The 26336-nt window shown below is 25.8% G+C and overlaps 3 protein-coding genes and 1 long non-coding RNA gene across 5 annotated transcripts in view; 2 read left to right on the forward strand and 2 right to left on the reverse strand.

Annotated features, from left to right (window-relative positions):
* Positions 1-17455, forward strand: part of LOC123260637 (dynein axonemal heavy chain 6) — a 40420-nt gene extending 22965 nt beyond the window's left edge. Inside the window, exons 28-51 of the mRNA XM_044721855.1 lie at positions 555-727; positions 797-980; positions 1102-1273; positions 5425-5586; positions 5697-5873; positions 6047-6243; positions 6896-7141; positions 7362-7902; positions 10188-10373; positions 10466-10638; positions 10722-11079; positions 11140-11373; positions 11444-11578; positions 12690-12880; positions 13120-13562; positions 14467-14661; positions 14742-14840; positions 14931-15073; positions 15154-15324; positions 15436-15615; positions 16512-16607; positions 16689-16883; positions 16956-17073; positions 17189-17455. Coding sequence (XP_044577790.1) covers positions 555-727; positions 797-980; positions 1102-1273; positions 5425-5586; positions 5697-5873; positions 6047-6243; positions 6896-7141; positions 7362-7902; positions 10188-10373; positions 10466-10638; positions 10722-11079; positions 11140-11373; positions 11444-11578; positions 12690-12880; positions 13120-13562; positions 14467-14661; positions 14742-14840; positions 14931-15073; positions 15154-15324; positions 15436-15615; positions 16512-16607; positions 16689-16883; positions 16956-17073; positions 17189-17418 — 4999 coding nt within the window. The 3' untranslated portion in view covers positions 17419-17455. The remainder of the gene's footprint in view (positions 1-554; positions 728-796; positions 981-1101; positions 1274-5424; positions 5587-5696; positions 5874-6046; positions 6244-6895; positions 7142-7361; positions 7903-10187; positions 10374-10465; positions 10639-10721; positions 11080-11139; positions 11374-11443; positions 11579-12689; positions 12881-13119; positions 13563-14466; positions 14662-14741; positions 14841-14930; positions 15074-15153; positions 15325-15435; positions 15616-16511; positions 16608-16688; positions 16884-16955; positions 17074-17188) is intronic.
* LOC123260638 lies at positions 910-25812 on the reverse strand. Its single transcript, XR_006508483.1, has 3 exons — positions 25632-25812; positions 1093-1351; positions 910-998 (listed from the first exon to the last, which is right to left on the reverse strand). It is a non-coding gene; the product is annotated as an uncharacterized LOC123260638 (long non-coding RNA).
* LOC123260635 (nurim homolog) lies at positions 18588-20791 on the reverse strand. 2 transcript variants are annotated; one of them, XM_044721853.1, is made up of 3 exons: positions 20510-20791; positions 18944-19430; positions 18588-18872 (listed from the first exon to the last, which is right to left on the reverse strand). In XM_044721853.1, exons 1-3 carry the CDS (start codon positions 20643-20645, stop codon positions 18746-18748), a joined length of 750 nt encoding a protein of 249 aa, XP_044577788.1. In that variant the 5' UTR covers positions 20646-20791; the 3' UTR covers positions 18588-18745. The 2 variants fall into 2 exon arrangements, with proteins under 2 accessions (XP_044577788.1, XP_044577787.1); XM_044721852.1 differs by having other exon boundaries at positions 18944-19431; positions 20505-20776.
* On the forward strand, positions 21066-23945 carry LOC123260636 (SOSS complex subunit B homolog). The gene is made up of 3 exons (XM_044721854.1): positions 21066-21422; positions 21510-22038; positions 23431-23945. The coding sequence occupies exons 2-3, from the start codon at positions 21583-21585 to the stop codon at positions 23665-23667; spliced, it is 693 nt and encodes a 230-aa protein (XP_044577789.1). The 5' UTR covers positions 21066-21422; positions 21510-21582; the 3' UTR covers positions 23668-23945.
* Positions 25813-26336: the final 524 nt, after the last annotated feature.

A 26336-nucleotide genomic window follows, 5' to 3' on the forward strand; every position in this document is an offset into this window, starting at 1 on the left:
ATTTTTTTTGAAAAATACTGAAAAAAATGAACAATTTAAAAAAAATTGATTCACAACTTTAACAAATTTTTTAAATAATTTATAAATTTTTTAGAAAATTGCGATATTCAACTTTTTTTTAATTGTTCGTTTTTTTACGTACTTTTCAAAAAAAAATATATCAAAAAAAGATAAAATATAAATTTTATCGAAAAACATAAAAGCCAAAATTTTTTTCAACTTTTGAAGGCAAAAAAGCTATTAAAATCTTTATTTTTTTTTTTACAATATTTTTTATCATAAATGCACTGTAAAAACAAGCAGAATAAAAAAAATTGAAAAATGTTAATTTTTAACCTGATTATGGTTCAAAAATAGCGTGGACCTCATTTATAAATAATTACTTTTTTATTCCGTGCTATTGAAGACAATATTTCATTTAATTAGATAAAAAAAAGCGTGATTAGCTTTTGGTATAAAAATCTTGACAAATTGACTTTAGTTTGAAAAAAAATATTTAAGAATTCAATGTTGTGTTTTGCTAAATAGATTGAATTTTTTATTCCTTACTACAGATGTTGGCAAATTGAAATAAGTCGTGGATATGATATAAATTCTTGGCATACAGATCTACGTAATTTTTATTCAAAGCCCGGAGCTTTAGCCGAAGACGCGACGTTTCTCTTTACAGACACTCAGATTGTTATGGAAGAATTTCTTGAAGATATTAACAATACACTGAATTCTGGTGATTATTTTTATTATTTTATAAATAATAATAATAAAAAAAATGAAATTAAAAAATAATTATCTTCAGGCGAAGTGCCAAATTTATTCGAGGCTGATGAGCTAGAGAAAATAATAATCTTGACGAGACCCGCAGCCAAAGAAGCGGGATTATCTGAAGAAAACCGTGACGAAATTTACAATCTGTTTGTTAGCCGGGTGAGGATTCATCTCCACATCGTGCTTTGCATGAGTCCTGCTGGTGACGCATTTCGGTGGGTTTCGCTGATGAACTATTCATGTATAATATACATAATAAGTATAAGTATAAGCAAAGATGTAATAGTGATGCAAATCGATGAGCGCTCTAAATATTTTATATCTTACATATCTAAGACGTCGCTGTCGCATGTTTCCTTCATTGGTCAATTGCTGCACGATCGACTGGTTCACCAAGTGGCCCGACGAAGCCCTTCTCTCGGTCGCTAAAATTTCCATCGTTCCAGACATCACCCAAGATCTCAAGCTAGCTTCTTCCCTGGCTTCCATTTGTATGCTGATGCACCAAGTATACCAGATATTTTATTTATTTATCGATTTACAGTCAATCCGCGTGACTTTGGCTTGTCAGGATAACACTCCTCCCCTAAATCGACAAATAAGAGTTAATATGAAGAATACGAGTGTTTGTCATGATTTTTAATGCTCTGATATTTGAAAAATTCTTCTTTAAAAATTTTTTTTAAAAAGAAATTTTACAGAGGATTAAAATATTTAACTAAATTTGATAAAAAATCAGTTAAAAATTATTCTGAAAAATTTATAGCCAATAATATTTCAATTTATTATTATTAATCGCGTTAGTAAAATCAAAAAGACGAATAAAAAAAATTTTTTAACTCCAATTAACTAAAAAATGTAGAAAAGTAATAAAAAAGGCCATTTGGCAGCCGAAATGGAAGTAGATTTTTCTAATAAAAAAAATTGATTTTTAATAAAATAATATAATAACACAGATAATGTATAACTTAATTCATGAATTAAAAACAAAATTCAATAATAAATTTAAAACTATTTACAACAAATTTTGGAAAAAAAATTATCTTGTGAAGAAAAAGTTTCTCAAATATTTACCAAAGAATTGCACAGATTATAAGATTTGAATTATAAATGTCCAAATTTTAAGTAACTGCTGAGAAACAACAGTTTTCAAGTTAATCAGAATTTTGCAATCGCATAAAATTTTAGTTGAAGAAAACAATGGTTAGAACTAATTTGTGATATATTTACTGACAACCTACCCGAAAACATTACACAAAAGACTGATCAATATCGTAATTATTGAATTTACATCATGATTAAGCTATGATTTAAACAATAATTCTAAAACGGCTGCAACAGTAAAACTGTTTCATTAAACGAACTCTAAAAGGAGTAATATTGAGGCTACTACCACTTCTAAGTAGTGAAAATTGAAGCTTATTAAAAGAGCTTTACGATGCATTTTACCGAATTTCAATATTTTGTCTAGTTCAGTAATTATACCAAGTTGAAGTAGTAAAAACATCAATTTTACGATTTTAAAAATTTCAAAATCCTGTCATTTCCAAATTACTCGCCCGATTAAGCTCATCTTCGAACTTAACTTTGGTCTTGATCGATAGATAAAGCATGCTGAGTTTGAGAAGAATCGGTCATAAATTGAAAACGCTATCGTGCTGACAAGCCGCGTTATATCGTATAAATATGTATATATATATATATATATATATATAAATACATACATATATATATATATATATATATATATATATATATATATATATATATATATATATTAGGTGGGTCAAAAAATCGATTATTTTTTTTAACTTTATACAATGAAAAGTTGGTTGTCAGGCACCTCTAGAAAGTGCTCACCAAATTTAAGCTCTTAATATTAATAGGAAGCTTATCCTCATCACAGCTTTACATTTTTTGTTAGTCTTTTATAAAAAAGATCATATCTCACTATTGATCAATTTTTTAATCAAATCTCCATACACATTTTTGTAGGAAATTGAATCATCTACAAAAAAAATCTGATATGTGTGAGCGATTACATTAACCATTTCAAAGATATCCGAGGTCAAAGTTCAAAAAATTTAAAAAAAAAAAAATTTTTTTTTTTAATTTCCTACCACATTGGAAAATAATAGTTGTCGAATGAATATGCTATATTTTTGTAGGAAATTAAACGCTCTACATAAAAGGTGTGATATATTTAATTGATTACTGCACTCGTTTAAAAGATATTCGTAACCGAAACCCAATTCTTTCTAATTTTAATAATTTTTTAATAACTTTTTCGATATATCCATTAAATTCATGAATTGTAGATATTTTCATTAAAATTTCTGCTCATATTGATAGAATGGAAGTTTTTAACTATTTTTACCATATTCATAAATGTGAGGAAGCTTTACTTTTGGAAAAAGAGAATGATACGTTCGTTTTTATTACTTAGAAGAAAGGGTTCCCAGGTGTCCACCTCCGATTTTGATGCCACTGAAATATGTTATTCTCCGTCGAATTCTAAGCTACACGTATTTTTCTTATCGGCGGAAAAACATTTTTAGGGGATAAAACCAACCTCCAAAGATGAAAAATGATAAGAACCATCTAAAAATGCGTTAAAAAAAATTAAATTTAAATCATTTTTATAATTATTAAAAATAATAAAATTCAAATAGTTTTAATAAAATTTCAATTTTCTTTTTGGTTCAAAAGTTACGTTGAGACAAACCCAAATAAATTCAGATTCAAACGCAAAACACTGTGAGACAGAGGTAATATTCACTTTGAAATTCCGGAATGAAAAATTGAGCGATTATTCATTGTTCGTTGTGTAAGAAGTCATTGTGTCTTAAAAACGCATTTATATACTATAAATTACTTATCATGTTTCGTGCAGATCATAACCCACTTGGTAGTTTACAAAAATATTGATTACCAGTATATAAAACCTTGAATTGACCCTTTAAGAAGGTCATTTTTGGAGGTTGGTTTTATCCCCTAAAAATGTTTTTCCGCCGATAAGAAAAATACGTGTAGCTTGGAATTCGACGGAGAATAACATATTTCAGTGGCATCAAAATCGGAGGTGGACACCTGGGAACCCTTTCTTGTAAGTAATAAAAACGGACGTATCATTCTCTTTTTCCAAAAGTAAAGCTTCCTTACATTTATGAATATGGTAAAAATAGTTAAAAACTTCCATTCTATCAATATAAGCAGAAATTTTTATGAAAATATCTACAATCCATGAATTTAATGGATATATCGAAAAAGTTATTAAAAAATTATTGAAATTAGAACGAATTGGGTTTCGGTTACGAATATCTTTTAAACGAGTGCAGTAATCAATTAAATATATCACACCCTTTTTGTAGAGCGTTTAATTTCCTACAAAAATATAGCATATTCATTCGACAACTATTATTTTCCAATGTGGTAGGAAATTAAAAAAAAAAATTTTTTTTTTGATAAATTTTTTGAACTTTGACCTCGGATATCTTTGAAATGGTTAATGTAATCGCTCACACATATCAGATTTTTTTTGTAGATGATTCAATTTCCTACAAAAATGTGTATGGAGATTTGATTAAAAAATTGATCAATAGTGAGATATGATCTTTTTTATAAAAGACTAACAAAAAATGTAAAACTGTGATGAGGATAAGCTTCCTATTAATATTAAGAGCTTAAATTTGGTGAGCACTTTCTAGAGGTGCCTGACAACCAACTTTTCATTGTGAAAAGTTAAAAAAAAAATAATCGATTTTTTTGACCCACCCTAATCTATATATATATATATATATATATATATATATATAGCATATATATATATATATATATATATATATATATATATATATATATATATATATGCTATAAATATATATATATATATATATAAATACATACATATATAAACTTTTGAACTATATATATTTTCTGACTCAGCTCGACAAACTAAGTCAGAAAATGGCTAAATTTTTCAAAAGTTGCGCCATGAGGACGGCTGCGATAGTTAGATTTTTATAAAATCTACTAAAAATCTAGTTGAAAAACGCAAGAAAAATTTTTTTTTCGGCGTACGCTTTTTTGGTTTTAAGAAAAAAAATTCTTAAAGCCAAAATAATATTAGTTAGCTGTCACTTGACCATTTTTCAATTTTATTAAACAAAAAAATTTGTACTGAAAAATTATTTTTAAAAAATTGCATTTTTTATTTTTTAAAATTTCTATATGCCAATTTTTTTTTCTAATTTTTTTTCCCATAATTTATTTGCTATAAAATTTTTAAAATTATTAAATATATGCTAAATTAATTTTCATAAAGTCAAAAGCGCATGCGTGAAAAAATAGTCAAAGTAGCTTCTAAGAACCTTTAAACATCGAGATCATAAAAAAATTATTTTTAGCAATTAAACTGAAAATACTATTATAGCCCAATTTTTTAAAATTGTAAATTTTTGTCAGAAGTTAAAAATTTTATTTTAATTTTTTTCGGTGAATTTTTACAAAATACATTTTTTGCTTGATTGAAGAAAAAAAATTTTTTTTTATACGCCTTTTTGGTCCTTTAAGAAAAGGGCTTTAGTAACGTATAATAATTTACTATTTTTTATAGAAAATGATAAATAATTGGTATTAAAATTAAATTTTTAAAAATAGACGACTGATAAAATGACAGAGAGATATTTAACTGAAATGCGACGTCGATATTATACAACACCGAGTAGTTATCTTGAATTATTGACATTATATTCAACTACTCTAAAGCGAAAGACAGATGAAATAATGTCATTGAAAAATAAAATTGAAAATGGCTTAAATGTAAGTTTATAATTTTTTTTATTTACATTTATATTAATCTGATAAATTATTGAGGTTGATATTTTAATTCTGTTGATTTTTTATTTATTATTTATTATTTTTATCACCAGAAATTATATGAAACCAAAGACACAGTAGATGTGATGAAGAATGAAATAATAATATTAACACCGCAATTGAAAACAAGCCGCGAAGAAGTGGAAAAACTTATGGAAGTCGTGACAAAACAAAAAATTGAGTGCGATACAGTCCGAAGTGTCGTAGAAGCGGATGAGGCTACTGCTAAAGTAACTTAAATCTTTTCATTAATTTAACAATCGAGTTTGAATAAAATAATTAAATAGAATAAATTATAGAGTTTTATAAACAACGCAAATTACAGAATTTATTTATCGATTATTTTAATTTAATTTGTTGGGATAAAAAAATCCAATGAATAATAAATATATTTTTTCGGTAGATAAAAGCCGACGAAATGGCAGTTTTAGAAATCGAGGCACGCAAAGACCTGGAGGCTGCGATGCCAGCTCTGGAGGAGGCGCAAAAAGCTCTTCAGTCGCTCAACAAAAGCGACATTAACGAAATTAAAGTTTTTAATAAGCCTCCGCATCTCGTGCGTTACGTAATGGAGGCAGTTTGCTTGCTTTTAGGCGAAAAGTACGGACCAATTAATAATATTTCACTTAAAAAATTCATTTATAATTTTTACACGCTTTATATTAGCTTCACTTGTATGTCAGTTTGTCAGTATGTCAGTATGTCAGTATGTAACTCTCCGTGGGTAATTTGCGCGCCTGAATATTTTTGATAATCAACAAATAATAGTTTAAAAAAACTAAAAAATCACGCTTTTATAAATAAACCAAACTAAAAGTAAAATAAATAATAGTTTAAAAACTAAAAACACGCTTTTTATAGAAAACCAAACTAAAAATAGAAAATAAATTTAAATTAAGAATAGTGTTAAAAATTTCAATAAATATAAATTAATAATAGTGTAAATAAAAAAATGTATTTTATTTTAAAAAAAGCGTGGGGTGCATGGTGTCAATAGTTATAAATATTTTATTGACAGATATGAGTAGAGTGATTATCATTTTGATAATATCTTAAAAAGCACCCCACGCTTTTTTTAAAATAAAATACATTTTTTTTATTTACACTATTATTAATTTATATTTATTGAAATTTTTAAGACTATTCTTAATTTAAATTTATTAAAATTTATTTTCTATTTTTTAGTTTGGTTTTCTATAAAAAGCGTGTTTTTAGTTTTTTTAAACTATTATTTATTATTTATTATTTCTAGAACGGACTGGCCGACTGCGAAGCTTATACTCTCGGACGTGCACTTTCTTGATCGATTGATCAACTATCCCAAGGATGACATAAATGATAAATTGCTTAAAAAATTGGAAAGCTATTTGAAGAATCCCGAGTTTGTTCCGGATCTTGTTGCTAAGCAAAGTAAAGTTTGCAAGTCAATTTGCATTTGGGTAAGAGCTATTGACGGATATGCTAAAGTGTTTCGTGTTGTCGAGCCGAAACGTCTCAAGTAATTAATTAATTACATTTTATAACTGATAGTCTCAAAAATATCCCTTGAATTTTATTTTTAATATTAAAATAATAATTTTAATTTCAATATTAAAATAATAATTTTAATTTTACTATTAAAATAATAATTTTAATTTTAATATTAAAATAATAATTTTAATTTTAATATTAAGTTAATAATTTTTTTTTTTTTTAAATAAAATAAAATAATTTTTTAGATTGCAACAAGCACAAGAAGAGCTACAGACACTTAAAGAACTAGTAGCGGAGAAGCAAAAACAATTAAGTGTGGTTGTTAAGAAAATAGAAAAACTCGAGAAACAATACAACCTGGCAGTTAAGCGTCTAGATCAATTAGAGTCTACGATTGCGTTGAATGAGTCTCGATTAAACAGATCTGGGCGCTTAATCGCGGCATTATCTGACGGACAAGAATTATGGCAAGACATGACACGAGGGTTTCACTCGAAAATAAATAACCTGACGGGTGATTGCCTTATTATCGCAGGCGCGCTGGCTTATTTCGGGGCTTTCACTCAGATTTATCGACAGGAATTGCTGCGAGTTTGGTTGACGGCGATTGACACTCACAAAATAAATATTACGGATAATTTCAGTCTTGTCAAAAGTTTAATTAGTCCGTACAAAATTTGCACGTGGAATGTTTTCGGGCTACCGAAAGACAACGTGAGCACTGAAAACGCGCTGCTGGTGACTCAAGCGCGACGTTGGCCGCTTTTGATTGATCCACAGGAGCAGGTAAATTTATAATACTAAAATTAGCTGACGTTAAACAATTTTTGATTTTTTTTTATTAATTAAATTGTAACTAAAAAAATATTTTTACGGATAATTTTTCAAACTTTCTACATGTGAAATTTTTTAAAATAATTTTTCAATAAAATAAACTAGCAACCTTGCAGTCATTGTGTGACTGCCGTGACTTGTAAACTATAAATAAATAAAATTTTGCTTTATTAAATAATGACTTTTGTTAAATTGCACTGTACTTTCTTAACTATTGACGTTTCGAATGAAATAAGCTCATCTCGATGTTACATTCATCAAGAGCTTTCATTTGAGTACCCACATGCATTTTTGATATATTTTTCATATATACATATACAGTGTAAACTCTATATAACGAAAAACTCCTTAAAGCGTCAAAATCACTTGTCTTTGGTTGGTTTAGCTTGTCTTTCATACAATGATACACTCTATATAGCATTATACTCACTCTCAATAACGACAACAATTAAGTGGCATCATGCATTCCGAACTTTCTAAGAAATTCAGCTAAATTATTAGAAAAATATCTCCTTTATGACCAAGATCCCTCAATATCGCAAGATATGAAAAAAATATCGACGTTCTAATTAACAAATTGTCTAACTCCATTTTAGACAATCTTCCATTTGTTCGAAGAAACAATTTGTGAAAATTTTATTATCACTTAAAAAAACCATTTAATATCTAATAGAGGTATAATATTTTGGTTTGGATCATTCAAATAATTTATAATTGGACTATTGCTACATTAAAATGTTAAAAAATTACCCTCTACAAAATAAGGAGTTAGACCAATTGCTAATTAGACCGCCGATATGTAAAAAAATACAACAAAATTATTGGTGCAGCAAAAGACGTCAGACAAAAATAACAGAATATACGCAATAGGGCTGTTAATAAATAAATAAATAAATAAATAAAATTGCTTTCTATGCACATAACTACAATAAAAATATGGTAAACTAAAGTAAACTTTTTTTTTCTAATTCTAATTTTTCTTCTCTCTATTTAACGTCAACTCTCTATAACGTCATAAAATTCACGGTCCCTTCAGTGTCGTTATATAGAGTTTACACTGTATGTAATATATATAAATATATAAAATATATGAAAAATTGATGTGGGTACTTAAATGAAAGGTCTTAATGAGTGTAATGTAAGGGTGAGCTTATATCTTTAAAAATCTCATTAGATGTCAAAATTCGATGTCATTTCTTAACTATTGACGTTTTTAAAGATATAAGCTCATCCCGATATTACACTCATCAAGAGCTTTCATTTGAGTACCCACATGCATTTTGATATATTTTTCATATATTCATATATATTAATATATATATATATATATAAATATATAAAATATATGAAAAATTGATGTGGGTACTCAAATAAAAGGTCTTGATGAGTGTAATGTCGGAGTGAGCTTATTTATATCTTTAAAAATGTAAATAGTTCGCAAGATACGAGGTCATTTCTTAATTATGTATCTAGAGATAAAGAATTTTCGAATGCAGCCTAAATACTTATCATAATAAGAACAATCTGGCCATAATTAGTTCTATCTCTTCTCCTATATATTTTTTAATATATTGTTTAATCTATGCCTTTGACAAATTTTATAATAATGATAACAGCACTGATGTTTATGAGATAAATAATGTTATTTGTTTCTTGATACTATGTTTACTAAATAGAAGCTGAGTCAGCGCAATTTATTTATTTATTTATTTATGTATTTACTAGTTTCAGCAAGTATGGACTTATGACTATTACTATTACATTTAAGCACTATTTTCAAAAATTATGTAAGGTAAAAGCCCCAGTACATGATCATATATTGGGGCTTTTACCTTAACTGTTATTTTTTTTTTCTAATGGAACCCGCTTAATGGCCTTGCTGTAGGGTTCAGTGTACTGTTTAAAAATAAAATAAAAAATAAAAATAATAAATTGACTATCGGTGAGAATGATATGAAACCTTGAAAAGGTACAAATTCAAGTCAACACCTTTGTAATGACACTAAATTTCACTTAAAAAAAAACCCATTTTGTCATATAAATACAGTGGACACAAAATTTTTCTTATTCTCTCAATAATATAGATTATAAAAATTTTCAGATGTCGGCTAATTTAATTTTCATGGTAAATTTACTTAGAATTAAGACAATTAATGGTATATTTTATTAAATCATATATTGAATATCGATACTGCTGTACAGTATTTATTTTTCTGCAATATGGTTTTGCGCTCCAGGGCTACCGGTGGATTAGAAATATGGAAGCGGAGAATAATATCAAGATAAGTGAAATGAATAATCCAAATTTGATGAGGATTATTGAAAATTGTATTAGACTTGGGCTGCCAGTTATGATTTATAATGTAGGAGAAATTCTTGATCCTAGTTTAGAACCTATTTTACTTCAGCAAATATTTATGCAGGTACTTTTACTTATTAAAAAAAATTTTCCGGAAAAATTTAACAAACTTAACTTTGAAGTAATGAAAAAATTTTAAATGATTTTTGTTTCAAGGAAGGAAGAATGATTATGAGAATAAATAACACTGATATAGAATACGAAAAAGGATTCAAGCTGTACATGACCACAAAGCTTTCAAATCCTCATTATTTACCAGAAGTTTGTATCAAAGTAACAATTGTTAACTTTACTGTTACACCATCTGGTCTTGAAGATCAATTACTCGGGTAATAATTGATAACTTTTATACTGAACTATTTTGAGAGTAATTTGTTGGTAATAAATATTAATGATATTTTATTTTATTTAGAGAAGTTGTGAAACTTGAGAGGCCGGATTTAGAGAAACAGCGGGAAGAATTAGTCGAGAAGATAAATCACGACGGAATACAGTTGGAAAAAATAGAAGAAAAAATTCTGTCGATGTTATCCAGCCCGGGTAATATTTTGGACAATGAGGAGTTAGTCGAGAGCTTGAATAATAGCAAAGAGACATCCGCGATTATAACTGCTCGGCTTGTTGAGTCTGAAAAAACAGAGGCTAAGATAATAATAGCGCGTGACAAATATCGCTCAGTAGCTACTCTAGGATTTATTTTATTTTTTGTCATTGCTAGTCTTGCAGAAATAGATCCTATGTATCAATTCTCGCTAAAATATTTCAAACAAGTAATTATCATCACAATTAATTAATATTATTTGTTTAATTATAAAAAATGTAATTTTTAGGTATTTAATCATGCGATCGAGATAAGCGAAAAAAATCCAGACATTGAAAAACGTTTGAGTATCCTCAATGAAAAAATAACTTTGGCAATTTATTTAAACGTCTCTCGAGGACTTTTTGAGAGACATAAAATTATTTTAGCTTTCATGATTGACATTGCAATTCGTATCAATAATAAAACAGTTACTCAAAGTCAGTGGAATTTTATTTTGCGCGGACCAGGGTCTATCGAATTGGTAATAAAAATTACTCTGTAAATTTTTTATATCATTTTATAATTTATATTTGATAAAAAAAAACTTTCAGAGGAAAAAACCAGAAAATATAAGTGACTTAGTGTGGAAATCAATAAATTATCTCGATAAAAACTTTTCAGTTTTCAATGGAATAATAGACGATGCATTTAGAAAAATAAAACTTACTCTCGGATACATTGAAGAAGTAATATTTTATTGTTAATATTTTATTATTAATAATTTATTATTAATATTTTATTATTAATAAAAACTTATTCACATATTTGCTAAAAGCTAAAAAAATATTTAAACTTACTCTCAGATACATTGAAGAAGTAATATTTTATTATTAATAAAAACTTATTCACATTTTTGCTAAAAGCTAAAAAAATATTTAAACTACACGGAAAAAAGTAAACTGTAATATTCACTCGGATTCCCGTTAATTTTTATAGTTTCAAACAGTAAAGCGGACATCGGGGTGGCAAAAATATAAATATTACAGAACTTAATGTAGAAAGTATAAAAGCCACAATTTATAATTTAATATCCAAAATAAGTGATTAGTAGCTGTCACTATAGTAAATAACGACTCTTTCATCTTAAAAAATTACAGTTTTAAACAGTAAAAATTGCCATTTCAATATATAGTCCATATTATGAGGAGAAGGGGAACTCAGATAAAAGAGAAGGGAGTCTCACTCTGGGAGAATTTAACATTTGAAACAGTAAAAATTATACTTTTAAAATATACATTTTACCAGTCCAAGCAAGTCAATAATTACAGTTTGATTTTTAGTGTTGCGTTTAAAATTTACCATTTTACTTTGTAAATATTGACGTTGCTTGTATTAGAAATTTACTAACTTTATTTTATACTTTTTACATATCATAAGATCATTTTTTAGGTACGAAATGATAAATATCAAAGTCTGAATCCTTAATTATTATACTTTAGCATTTTAGACATTTACATAGCGAATATTACTGTTTGAAATAGTATTTTCTTCCATGTAAAGAGTAAATTGTAACGTTTAAATGGTAAATATTATAAAGTGAATAGTAAAATCACGATTTTACTGTTTGAAATGGTAATTTTTAGCAGTTGATCATTACTTATTATAAATCGACTGTTATTTATTACAGTTTACTTTTATCCGTGTAACTCTCAGATACATTGAAGAAGTAATATTTTATTATTGATATTTTATTGTTAATATTTTATTATTAATAATTTATCATTAATATTTTATTATTAATAAAAACTTATTCACATATTTGATAAAAGCTAAAAAAATATTTTATATATTTGTAAGGAAATAAATTTAGAGAGAAATAATAATATAGAACCGATAAAAGATTGGAATATCTTGCTGAGCGATATTGAAAAATTGATGCTAGTGAAATCATTAAAAGAAGAAAAGCTATTGGTTTTAATAACGGCCTTGGTAAATAAAAATCTCGGTCGAAAATTTATCGAATCGTCTATTGTAACATTATCCGACACGTAAGAATTGTTTTATTTATTATTATTAGTATTACCTCTCCACGCATACATACATTAACTACTTAGTTCAAAGTTAAGGTAAAAATAAGGGTAAAGGTAAATTGAACGCATGCACGCGATGGGAATACTTTATTGATAAGCATTAATAAATTTAACAAAATATCAAAGTTATATTTCATTTATAAAGTTGGATATTAAATAAATTATACATTTTTTTTTTATTTTTTTTTTTTTTTTAGGTACCAAGATATATCACACAATACACCTTTAATATTTATACTGAGCACGGGTTGTGATCCTTTTGGATCATTTATTAGGTTTGCCGGCGAAATGGGATTTATCGACAAGTACAGTTCAATATCGTTGGGTCAAGGGCAAGGACCAATTGCTGAGAAACTTATCAAAGACGGTCGTGTTAAAGGTCACTGGATTTTTTTACAAAACTGTCATTTGGCAACGTCGTGGATGCCGACGCTCGAGAAATTAGTCTCTGAAATCACCGATGAAAGTGTCGAGGTCCATAGAGACTTTCGGCTTTTCTTAAGTTCGATGCCTAGCGATGCTTTTCCTATTTCTATACTCGAAAATTCTGTTAAAATTACGAATGAACCGCCCAAAGGCTTGAAAGCTAATATCAAGCGAATGCTTTTTGATTTGAGCCAAGAATTTTTTGAACACGATGGTATCTATTTATTTTATTTATTGATCAGTATAATATAGCGTTACTAATTTATGTTAGAAGTTAAAAATTTTATTTTAATTTTTTTCAATGACATTAAAGTTAACAGTTACAATTTTTTAGTTTTATTTAACAAAAAAATTTTTTCCAAAAAATTATTTTTAAAAAATTGCATTTTTAATTTTTTAATATTTCTACATGTTAATTTTTTTTACCATAATTTATTTGTTATTTATTTATTTATTTATTTACTTATTTATTTGTAAAAAGACGCTCTCGACAATTTACAACAATATGTTACATTTTCATGTGTAGAATGTTTAGTAATAATGATTTTATACAATACATATCTATAAAGAGAAGATAAATTTAAGAAATTCAAAAAATTTCAAAATTTTTTTTTAATTTGAAAGAAAAGAAATACAAAACAAGGCAAAAAAATTTTAGTAATTGATAATTAATAATCACTAATTGATAGAATATAATTATAAATTTCTTAAAATTATAAAATATATGCTAAATTAATTTTAATTTTTTTTCAGTGAATTTTCCCAAAATTCAAAAAATTGAAAATTTTTAAAAATTGGGATGTGTTAGGATTTTCAGAAGAATTTTCAAAAATCTTTTTTTATTAGATCTCGACGTTTTAAGGTCCTTAGAAGTTACTTTGACTAATTTTTCTTATTCGCTTTGGCTTTAAAAATTTTTTTTAAAGCCAAAAAGGCGTACTTGGAAAAAAAAAATTTTTTTTTTGTTTTTCAACCGGATTTTTACTTTTATAAATTCTCTATAATTGATTGCAGGAAAAAATTTTTTTATAATTTTGATTTTAGTTACGCGATATGTTATATTAGGTGTTATGTATTTCTTCTTAAAATCCGTCTGAATATTTTTATTTTCATTTCAGGAGACAATTGGCGGGTCATGATATTCGGAATATGTTTTTTTCATTCAATTATACAAGAAAGAAAAAAGTACGGGCCATTAGGCTGGAATATATTATACGAATTCACGGATAACGACCGCGAGTGCTGTCTATCGAATTTAAAAATATTTACTGAGAATGAATTAATACCTTGGAACGCATTGGTGTATACTACCGGTAATAAAATTGTTAATAGAAAAATTTACATTTCTGGTTAAATATTCATTGAATAAATTTTTTTTTGTTTTTTGCTCTAGGTGAAATTACATACGGAGGCAGAATTACAGATAACTGGGATTTGCGCTGCTTGAAAACTATTCTCGACAACTTTTTTTCACCAAAAATATTTAACAAAGGTAATACAGTAAGCAAAAAATCCTTTTTAATTAAAATTTGATGCTTGTAAAGACTTATTTGCTCATCTTTACATTTTAATTACTATTTAGATTACATTTATTCGCCCTCTGGAGTATATTACTGTCCGAGATTAAAAACTTTGGAGGAGTATAAAAATTTTGTAGAAACTTTTCCTATTATTGATGAGCCTGAAATTTTTGGAATGCATGAAAATGCAAATATAACTTATCAGGTAAAAATTTGAAAATTTATTTAAAAATAGGCAATATTTCTTTTTATAATTTAACAAATAAGTAACATAAATTATTTCAGTTGCGCGAGTCACAATTAGTGATAAATACAATAGCACAAATTCAGCCAACAGTTGATGCAAACATTGAAAGCAAATCAAACTCGGAAATAGTTTACGATACTGCGCAAATAATTATGAATCAAATTGAGCTCAATATTGATTCGGAGAAATGCAATAAAAATCACTACAAAGTAATTTTATAAATTATTTATTTTATTTTATTCAAAATAACAATTTATTTTTATTAACATACATTATTATTATTATTATTATTATTATTATTATTATTATTACAATTATAGAAAGATTCAACGGGAAGAGTTCCTTCACTAACAACAGTCTTATTACATGAAATTGATCGATACAATAAATTATTAAAAAATATTCACGCATCAATGGAAAATTTACAACGCGCTATTAAAGGATTTGTCGTTATGTCAGACGAATTAGAGAATGTTTTCAATTCATTATTAAATAATCAAGTAAATACTCAATATTTGGTAATTATTTACAAATGGAGTCCACCCTATTTTTTACCATATCTAGGTGAAAAATTAACATTTTGTTTATTCTGCTTGTTTTAACGGCGCATTTATGATAAAAAAGAAATATTTATGATAAAAGTGAAAGAAAAAAACAAAGATTTTGATAGCTTTTTTGCTTTCAAAAGTTGGGAAAAATTCTGGCTCTCATATTTTTAGATAAAATTTCTATTTTATCTTTTTTTGACATATATTTTTTTGAAAAGTACTAAAAAAAAACGAAGAATTAAAAAAAAAAAAAGGTTGAATTTTTAATTTTTTAATCATTTTAAATTTTTATAAATATAAAATTTATAAATTTTTTTGAAAATTTGTTACAATTGTGATAATCAACTTTATTTTTTTTTAATTCTTCATTTTTTAATGTATTTTTCAAAAAAAAAAATATATCAATAAAATTAAATAGAAATTTCGTTGAAAAAAATTAAAATTAAAATGGGGGACTGTAAAATTTCTATTTTATATTTTTTTTTAAAAGTACATAAAAACCCGCAAAAAAAAGTACATAAAAAATTTACAAATTATTTTGAAAATTTTTTCAATTTGTTAAAATTGTGATAATCAACTTTTTTTTTTTATTAGGAGTTGGAATTAATTCGTAGCGTTTTTTTTATTACGTTTTTGTAAAATGCTACGAATTAATTCCAGCGCCTAATAAATTGTTAATTTTTATCTATTTTTCAAAAAAAAAATATATCAATAAAATCAAATAGAAATTTTGTTAAAAAAAAATTAAAATTAAAATGATAAATCCCACTTGTAAATAATTACCCAATAATTTATTAAAATTTCCTCTTACAATTTAACGACTCAATATACTTAACTTTAAATTAAAGGTCCCGAAGGTATGGCATGATCTGCACGTTTATCCATCGCTCAAGTCTTTAGGCAGTTGGATAAGAGATCTTGAACTTAGAACGGATTTTATAAAAGTACCCAAGAATAAAATATTTTATTTTAACTATTCTATTAAAATGAATTTAATTAATTTCCTGACTGACATTTTAATCCAGAGCTGGTTAACAAACGAACCGGTTTCTTACTGGCTATCCGGGCTTTCATTTCCTCAAGGATTCATTACCGCAGTGCTCCAAACCCATGCAAGGAAATATAATATTCCTATTGATCAGCTCAAGCTGGATTATGCGGTAACTAAGACGCTTTTATATCAAGATGAAATCCAGAATGCTCACACAATTAATCAACAGGTTTGTCTTTGTATTATCATACTTGCTAATTCTATTAATTAATAAATGAATCAATAATTGGTTTATTTCAAGGATCATTTACTGTATAAAAATCTTTCAATACCAAACGACGGAGTTTTGATTCATGGTTTGTATTTAGACGCAGCAAAGTGGAATATTAATTCAATGCTTCTTGTTGACGCTTCACTAGGTAAGTTAATTTTTAATTTTATTAATTTTTAATAATGGTTTAATTGAATAATACTATCACATTAGCTTATTAATTGATTAAATTATCTGTATAATGCATAATAAATAACAAACAGGCAAAATAAACCCTCCATTACCAGTAACCCACGTAATACCCGTGCTAACTCATCCAGAAAATGATCAACGGTACATTTGTCCGCTTTATAAGACCGCTGTTCGTGCTGGGGTACTATCAACCACTGGACACAGTACTAATTTTGTTACTCCCATCTTGCTGCCTTCATCCCAAAAAAATTCTTATTGGATCCTCAAAGGGACTGCGCTTTTAATACAAATTACTGATTGATTAATTTTTACTCCAATAAAAAAATTTACTTTAATTAAAATTAGTTTTTAATAATTAATAACTAGCAACCTTGCAGTCACTATGTGACTGCCGTGACTTGTGAGCAATAAATAAATAAATAAATAAAATTTTGCTTTATTAAATAATGACTTTTGTTAAATTGCATTTTACTTTTTTAACTATTGATTTTTTTTAAGATATAAGCTCATCCCGATGTTACACTTCTCAAGAGCTTTCATTTGAGTACCCACATGCATTTTTAGTATATTTTTCATATATACATATATGTAATATACATAAATATATAAAATATATGAAAAATTGATGTGGGTACTTAAATGAAAGGTCTCAATGAGTGTAATGTAAGGGTGAGCTTATATCTTTAAAAATGTCATTAGATGACAAGATTTAATGTCATTTCTTAACTATTGACATTTTTAAAGATATAAGCTCATCCCGATGTTACACTCATCAAGAGCTTTCATTTGAGTACCCACATGCATTTTTAGTATATTTTTCATATATACATATATGTAATATATGTAAATATATAAAATATATTAAAAATTGATGTGGGTACTTAAATGAAAGGTCTCAATAAGTGTAATGTAAGGGTGAGCTTATATCTTTAAAAATGTCATTAGATGACAAGATTCAATGTCATTTCTTAACTATTGACATTTTTAAAGATATAAGCTCATCTCGATATTATACTCATCAAGAGCTTTTATTTGAGTACCCACATGCATTTTCAACATATTTTTCATACATACATATATGTAATATATATAAATATATAAAATATATGAAAAATTGATGTGGGTACTCAAATGAAAGGTCTTGATGAGTGTAACATCGGGATGAGCTTATATCTTTAAAAATGTCAATATTTCACTAGATACTTGTTAAATTGCATTGTACTTTCTTAACTATTGATATTTTTAAAGATATAAGCTCATCCCGATGTTACACTCATCAAGAGCTTTCATTTGAATACCCACATGCATTTTTAGTATATTTTTCATATATACATATATGTAATATATATAAATATATAAAATATATGAAAAATTGATGTGGGTATTTAAATAAAAGATCTTGATGAGTGTAACATCAGAATGAGCTTATATCTTTAAAAATATCAATATTTCACAAGATACAAGGTCATTTCTTAGTTATTTATCTAGACAGAAAGCATTTTCGAATGCAGCCTAAATACTTGATTATCATCAATTCACCATTATCTCTTAATAATTAATAATTAGCCTTATAAATTTGATCGTTGAAATTTCAGGTACAGATAAATATTTAATTTAAAAAACAACTATTAATATTTGAAGTACTGTTTTTCTCTGTAATAAATATTGCTCGCATATTTATAATCGCTTTCGTCGATATTCCATATCATCAACATATAAATTGTTATGATAAACGACAACAAGAACCGATCGATGCTAAAAAATAAAATATTGAAATAAATATAGTTAATTTATTAACATAGTAATTACGGTAATAATTAACTTACGTCATGTAAGGGTGAATCCAAAAGGTAATAATGAATCCAACGAAACTAGGATGCCTCATATGATCTAAATACCTTTGATACTCCTTTGACTTAACAGCTAATGCTCCAGGCTTATTAAGTACTTTGCAGTAAATTTGTTTCCACCCCAACAACTCGGTGACATCAAGCATACAGCAGCCACCGAGTATAATTAGCCATCCGAATAGATGTAGAGCAGAAAATAAAATCCATGAATACATGTTAGACTCTGTATTTACTTCCCAGAGCGTAATCAGGGGTACTGGTTTCCAGTTTCTCATCAAATAATCCAGACACACTGAACTCAATGCATTGTAAATACTTCTCTCGTACTCGGAGATGTTCAATTTTTTATACAGGCGCTTAATAATTCTACTAGCCATCACCGAGTGCTGGATCAAGAACAAGAATAATAAATACAAGTTCATCAAAATGTTCCACGCAGCTGTGAGACTTTCAGCGTTATCATCTACAATAAAAATAAATTATATTAATTGACATTAATAAAAATTATTCCATTGATGTTTCATTAATTTTAATAATAATAAAGATTTTTTTTTCTCTTATTAAATTAGAACTAAAAAATATTTTTAAAAAATTGCACTTATAGTTTTTCAATTTTTTTACAAATGAATTTTTTTTTTAATAATAATAATATTTTTCAATAAAAAAAAATTATAAAAAATTTTTAGATATTAGCTAACTTAATTTTCAATAATACTAAAGTTAGCTGACGTTTTTATTTTTTTTTTTTAATAATTAAATTAAAACAAAAAGACATTTCTCAAAAATTGCGCTTACAGTTTTTAAAGTTTTTTACAAGTGAAAATTTTTAATAAATTTTTTTTGTAACAATTTTTTCTTTAAAAAAAAATTGTAAAAAATTTTTAGATGTCAGCTAACTTAATTTTCAATGAAAATTAAATTAGCCGACATTTAAAAATTTTTAGATTTTTTTTTATTGAAAAAATTATTTTAAAAAAAATGTCACTTGTAAAAAACGTAAAAAACTGTAAGTGAAATTTTTTAAAAATATTTTTTTGTTTTAATTTAATTATTAAAAAAAAAATCAAATAATTAAAAACGTCGGCTAACTTTAGTATCATTAGACATTAAAAAATTCTTTTACAATTTTATTGTGAAGACATTGTTGTTAAAAAAATTTAATAAAAAAATTCCACATCTAAAAATTAAAAAAAAATTATTAATGAAAATTTTTAGAAGCATTTTTTATGAAAATTAATTTAGCCGAAATTTATAATTTTTTTAACAAATAAATTAAGTCAAAGAAAATGAGAAAAAAAGTTGACATTTAGAAAATTAAAAAAATTAAATTTTTTAAAAATAATTTTTTGGAGCAAATTTATTTATTAAAAAAAATTAAAAAATAATCAAGTGACTGCTAACTTTAATTTTTTTATTGTAATTGTTTTGTAAAAATTAAAAAAATTGACAGTTGTCAGCTAACCAGTATCATTTAATTTTTTCCAAATTTCTAATGACAGCTCCATAAATTTAATGCAATATATAAATAATAAAAATAATTACCAGAAGTTTGTACAGCTTTATGGTTTTGATTATGATTAGAAATAAAATAAATTAAACAATAAACGACATAAATAGTATAAAAAATACTAATGCATCCTAATAATAAGCTGATTAAATTTCTGAACATCATCTTCATTTATATTTTTTCTTTACACAATTAATTAAAACAAATAAACTTTTTCTCATTAATTTTCTTGCAATGACAGCCAACTTGTCGGAAAATTACTTATTTATAAAGTAAATAATTGTTTCACTTAGTTTAAAAAATGCATTGTACCGGTAAGGAAGAAACTAATTTCTTTAATTTGACATTTCTTAATTTCAGTCAAAGATGGCGCTACGATATTTTTTTCCAAAAAAAATAAATTTTACTTTATTTACTCGATAATTAATTAAATTTATTAATTTATTATTAAGCTATAATTATTGAGTAATCCAAAACTTGCGAAGACTATTAAAGCAAGCGACTTAGCTGTCATGAGAATAAATAATACGCAATAAAATAGTTGATGTATGAATGGTCTGGTCTTGGGCTTGGGAATATAAAGGAATGATAATGGCGCTCGTGTCATTGCTCCAATGGACACCCTGGAAGTAACAAGTCTTGTGGTTTGCTCTTTATAAGAAAAAGCAAACCAGTGCCATATAAAACAAGAATATTAATTAAAATAGTTAATAAAACTAAAAGAAGAAATAAAACATTTTAAAATAATAATAATAATAATAATAACAGTAAAGTAATAACTTTATATATAAAAAATAATAACAACAATAATAACCTACATCACTGAAGATACGATAAAAAAAAAGAAAAGACAAAAGGCCCTAAACAATTGTTACTAATTAATTGTTGATGGGCACGGAGCATCCATTTTTAAAATTACTTCACCGAGTCAAGTCGCCTTATTATATAGTTAGTTAATTAATTGGTTGATCTTTCGATTTGTCGGTCGACTATTTTAAAAAAAATAATTTAATTGTATCATATTATATTTTTTAGGTGGAAATTTAACGCCAAAGTTTGGAGTGATCAAGTGTTTAATTTAAGTGCGACACATTAGATACCAAAAACAATGGATTACGTGTTGATAAAAGACATACGACCCGGACAAAAAAACATAAATGTGGTATTTATTGTTCTTGAGGTTGGACATCCTACAATAACTAAAGAAAACCGCGAAGTTCGAACATTCAAAGTCGCTGACGCGACCGCGTGTATGAATGTGTCAATTTGGGACGAACCAGGACAATTGTTGGTACCTGGTGATATTGTGAGACTGACAAAGGGTTACGCGTCCGTCTGGAGACAATGTTTGACACTTTATTCTGGTAAAAATGGTGATATACAAAAAATAGGTGAATTTTGTATGGTTATTAACGAACAATTGAATATGAGCGAACCTAATCCTGCCTTAGCTCAACAACTTGTCAATCAAGGTGGATCTGGACCACCTGGTAATATTAATAATACCATTACTAATAATGGTAATGCTAATAATATTGCTGGCACGCCTAGACAGTCGCCTATTGTAAGTTTATTTTATTTTATTATGTAATAACCAGTTATTATTATAAACTATATTATTGAGAGAATAGGAAAAATTTTGTGTTCAGGATATTCATATCATAAAATCGGTTTTTTTTAGTTAAATTTAGTATTATTGCAAAGGTCTTGAATGTGTGCCTTTTCAAGGTTTCATTTAATTCTCACCAATAGACAATTTATTATGATAAGTATTTAGGCTGCATTCGAAAATTCTCTATCTCTAGATACATAATTAAGAAATAAGCTTGTATCTTGTGAACTGTTGACATTTTTGAAGATATAAGCTCATCCTGATGTTACATTCATTGAGACCTTTCATTTGAGTACCTACATCAATTTTTCATATATTTTATATATTTATGTATATTACATATATGTATATATGAAAAATATACTAAAAATGCATGTGGGTACTCAAATGAAAGCTCTTGATGAGTGTAACATCGGGATGAGCTTATATGTTTAAAAACATCAATAGTTAAGAAAATACAGGGCATTTTAACAGATATCTTGTGAACTATTGACATTTTTAAAGATATAAGCTCATCCCGATGTTACACTTATCAAGACCTTTCATTTGAATACCCACATCAATTTTTCATATATTTTATATATTTATGTATATTACATATATGTATATATGAAAAATATACTAAAAATGCATGTGGGTACTCAAATGAAAGCTCTTGATGAGTGTAACATCGGGATGAGCTTATATCTTTAAAAACGTCAATATTTAAGAAATTACAGTGCAATTTAACAAAAGTCATTATTTAATCAAGAAAAATTTGATTTATTTATTATAGTTCACAAGTCGCGGTAATCACATAGTGACTGCAAGGTTGCTAGTAATTTAATTAACAGATTAAATTCAACCAATTCAAATAATATCATTCTCACAGATAGTCCATTTATTATGACAAGTATTTAGGCTGCATTCAAAAATTCTCTATCTCTAGATACATAATTATGAAATGACCTTGTATCTTGTGAACTATTGACATTTTTAAAAATATAAGCTCATCCTGATGTTACACTCATCAAGAGCTTTCATTTGAGTACCCACATCAATTTTTCATATATTTTATATATTTATATATATGTATTTATGAAAAATATATGAAAATGCATGTGGGTACTCAAATGAAAGCTCTTGATGAGTGTAACATCGGGATGAGCTTATATCTTTAAAAACCTCAATATTTAAGAAAGTACAGTGCAATTTAACAAAGGTCATTATTTAATATAGAAAAATTTTATTTATTCATAGTTCACAAGTCTCAGCAGTCACATAGTGACTGCAAGATTGCTATTTTTATTTTATTTCTTATTGTATCAATTGACATTTATTTATTTAATTATTATTGATTGATAGGCAATCCAAAGCAATTCAACAACAGCAAACTCAACAGCGAGCAGTTCGACTAAAAGCGGTAACGGCAGTGGTACTGGTGGTTCAGGAAGTAGCGGTTCAAGCTCCACGGGACTACCGGGTGGTTCTGCAAGATTTAGCAATGAAAGTACTCCAAAGACGACGGCTGCCTCAACTGGAAAAAGCAGCACGCGTGGGCGAGGAAATTACCGAAACGGCGGTCGTAGTGATCGCAGATAACACCACGAGTCAGTAAACTCGGCTGTAAAAATTGTGTCTAAATCAAATGAGATTCTTACAATAAAAATTTATCTCATTGTAATGTAATATAGGTAATTGTGTTCTCAACACTCATGTACAGTACGTGAATTATCTTTATTTTATTATTTTTATCCACTTAAGTTCTCAGATGTAAACAGGTTTTATGGCTATATCATGTAAATTAATTTTTTGTAATTAAGGATTATATATCTCTTGAAGAATTAAATATCTTAGAGGCGATACTCTATTTTCTATCATTTTACTCATAAATAAAAAAGTGGTAGATCTTTCAAATTTAATTGTTTTGTATCATTTTACTTAGATATTTTTTTACATGCAATTAGCAGTCATTTTAATGAAAATAAATTTTTATTTTTGTGATTTATTTTGGAGCACTGAGAAAGAAAATGATTTTTATATAATCATTATTTTCTTCATAATTAATATTTTTATATTTCTCAGTGTAAAATGATTATTTCTTCTTTTAGTTTCATTCATCTCCCTTTATTGATTATTGTTAATGTCAATTAAAATTTGGGAGTAAAAAAAGCAAGAAATTGATCAAATTCTTATAAATTTAATTTAATTACCGATTTAAAGAATTTAATTTATTAAAATAGGTTTGGGAAATAAAATTGTAATTTAACAAACAGTTAATGTTATATTGAATAAATATTGTAAGATTTATCGTGAAAAAATGAATGATTTTTTTTATCAGCTTAGTATTGTTTCAACATCTAATTTTTTTTTTTATAATTTGTAAAAAGAAGTAAGCCGAGTTAATGCAAACTCGCAATAAATTAATTATTTCCCGGAAAGTAGTTATTTTTTTTTTTTTTTCATGGTTACTAAACTATTTACATAACTTTTTTTCAGCCTAAAATTTTTTTTTTATTCTTTAAAGAATTATCTAATTATTATTTTGAAAAAAAAAAAAAGATTTTTTTCGAAAAAAACTACAGCGAATAATATAAAAATATCAGCATCTTTCCTACTGCCCTTATTTAAATTCGAGTATATATTTCTTCTTTTTTTTCCACATCATACAGTACCTTATAATTTTAATTAGTTCAATAATCCTAGGATATAATAAAAAAACTCGTTTTTTGTCTTTTTACCATGACACTGAAATTAACAGACGCTTGACAATTTTTTTTATTATTAAAAATAAAACTAAGTCTAAAAAATTGCATTTATAATTTTTCAGAGCTTCTAAAGATTGAATTTTCTAAATAAATTTTTTTTTTCTATAATTTATTTATATAAAAATTTCTCAATTAATAATGATACAGAAGTTTTTAATTTTTTGATTTTTTTTGAATTATTTAATTAGTACTAAAAATATTTTTTAAAAATTATAGTGTGGTTTTTCAAATTTTTTACAGATGAAATTTTTTTGTCTTATTCTTTTGTAATAATTAAAAAAAAAAAAAATTAATCAAAATTTTTAGATGTCAGTTAACTTAATTTTCATCAATTAGTATCATTTTTATGAAAATGAAGTTAGCCGACATTTCAAAATTTATAGAAATTTTTTATGATACTGAAGTTAGCCGTCAGCTGTCAATTTAAAAAATTTATTTAACAAATTAATCGCAATAAAAAAATGCTTCTAAAAATTTTCACTTACAATTTTTATCAATTTTCACATATGAAACCTTTTAATTAAATTTTTTTTACAATAATTTAACTAACATAAAATTCTAAAAAAATTTTAACGTCTGTCAACTTCAGTGTCATAATTTTTTATTGAAGTAATTTTAATTAAACAATTAAAAAAAAATTTTCACATGTAAAAAACTTGAAAAACTATTAGTGAAATTTTTAAAAAATATTATTTAGTTATAAATTAATAAATTAAGTAAAATGAAAAAAATTAAAAATGTCGGCTAACTTTATTATTATATCATTTTTTTATCACCCACAATTTATTTATTACTCACTGTATTTTCTAATTGTATTTCATTTTATAGTACAAGATAGTCATAACAATAAATCAAAACACAACACCAGCGGGCAGGTGGATTTTCCAGATATCAGCTGATTTCTACTTGTGAATATACTGGGTGTTGTAATGAAATTACATGTCTTAAGAATGATCCTGAAGTTAGCTAACAGCTGTCAATTTTTTAAATTCTTATAATAAAAAATTTCCACTAATAATTTATAAAAATTAATTTAGCAATTAATTCATAATTTTAAGAATTTTATTAATAAATTAATTGTCACAAAAAAAAATTGACTAGAAGAAATTAAAAAAATTAAAAATACTATTTTTTTAAAATAATTTTTTAGAACAAATTTATTTGTTAAAAAATTTTCAAGTGACTGCTAACTTTAATGTCATTAATAATTTTCATAATAATTAATTTATCAGATATTTAATAATTTTTAGAATTTTTTTTAAAATAAATTATGGCAAAAAAATGAAATTTAAAAAAAATCATAAATGCAATTTTTCTAAAATAATTATTCAGAAAAAATTTGATTATTAAATAAAATTAAAAAATTATCAAGTGACTAGAAGAAATTAAAAAAAATTAAAAATACTATTTTTTTAAAATAATTTTTTAGAACAAATTTATTTGTTAAAAAATTTTCAAGTGACTGCTAACTTTAATGTCATTAATAATTTTCATAATAATTAA

This window comes from Cotesia glomerata, linkage group LG3 (genome assembly GCF_020080835.1).
Source record: "Cotesia glomerata isolate CgM1 linkage group LG3, MPM_Cglom_v2.3, whole genome shotgun sequence".
Taxonomy (NCBI): domain Eukaryota; kingdom Metazoa; phylum Arthropoda; class Insecta; order Hymenoptera; family Braconidae; genus Cotesia; species Cotesia glomerata.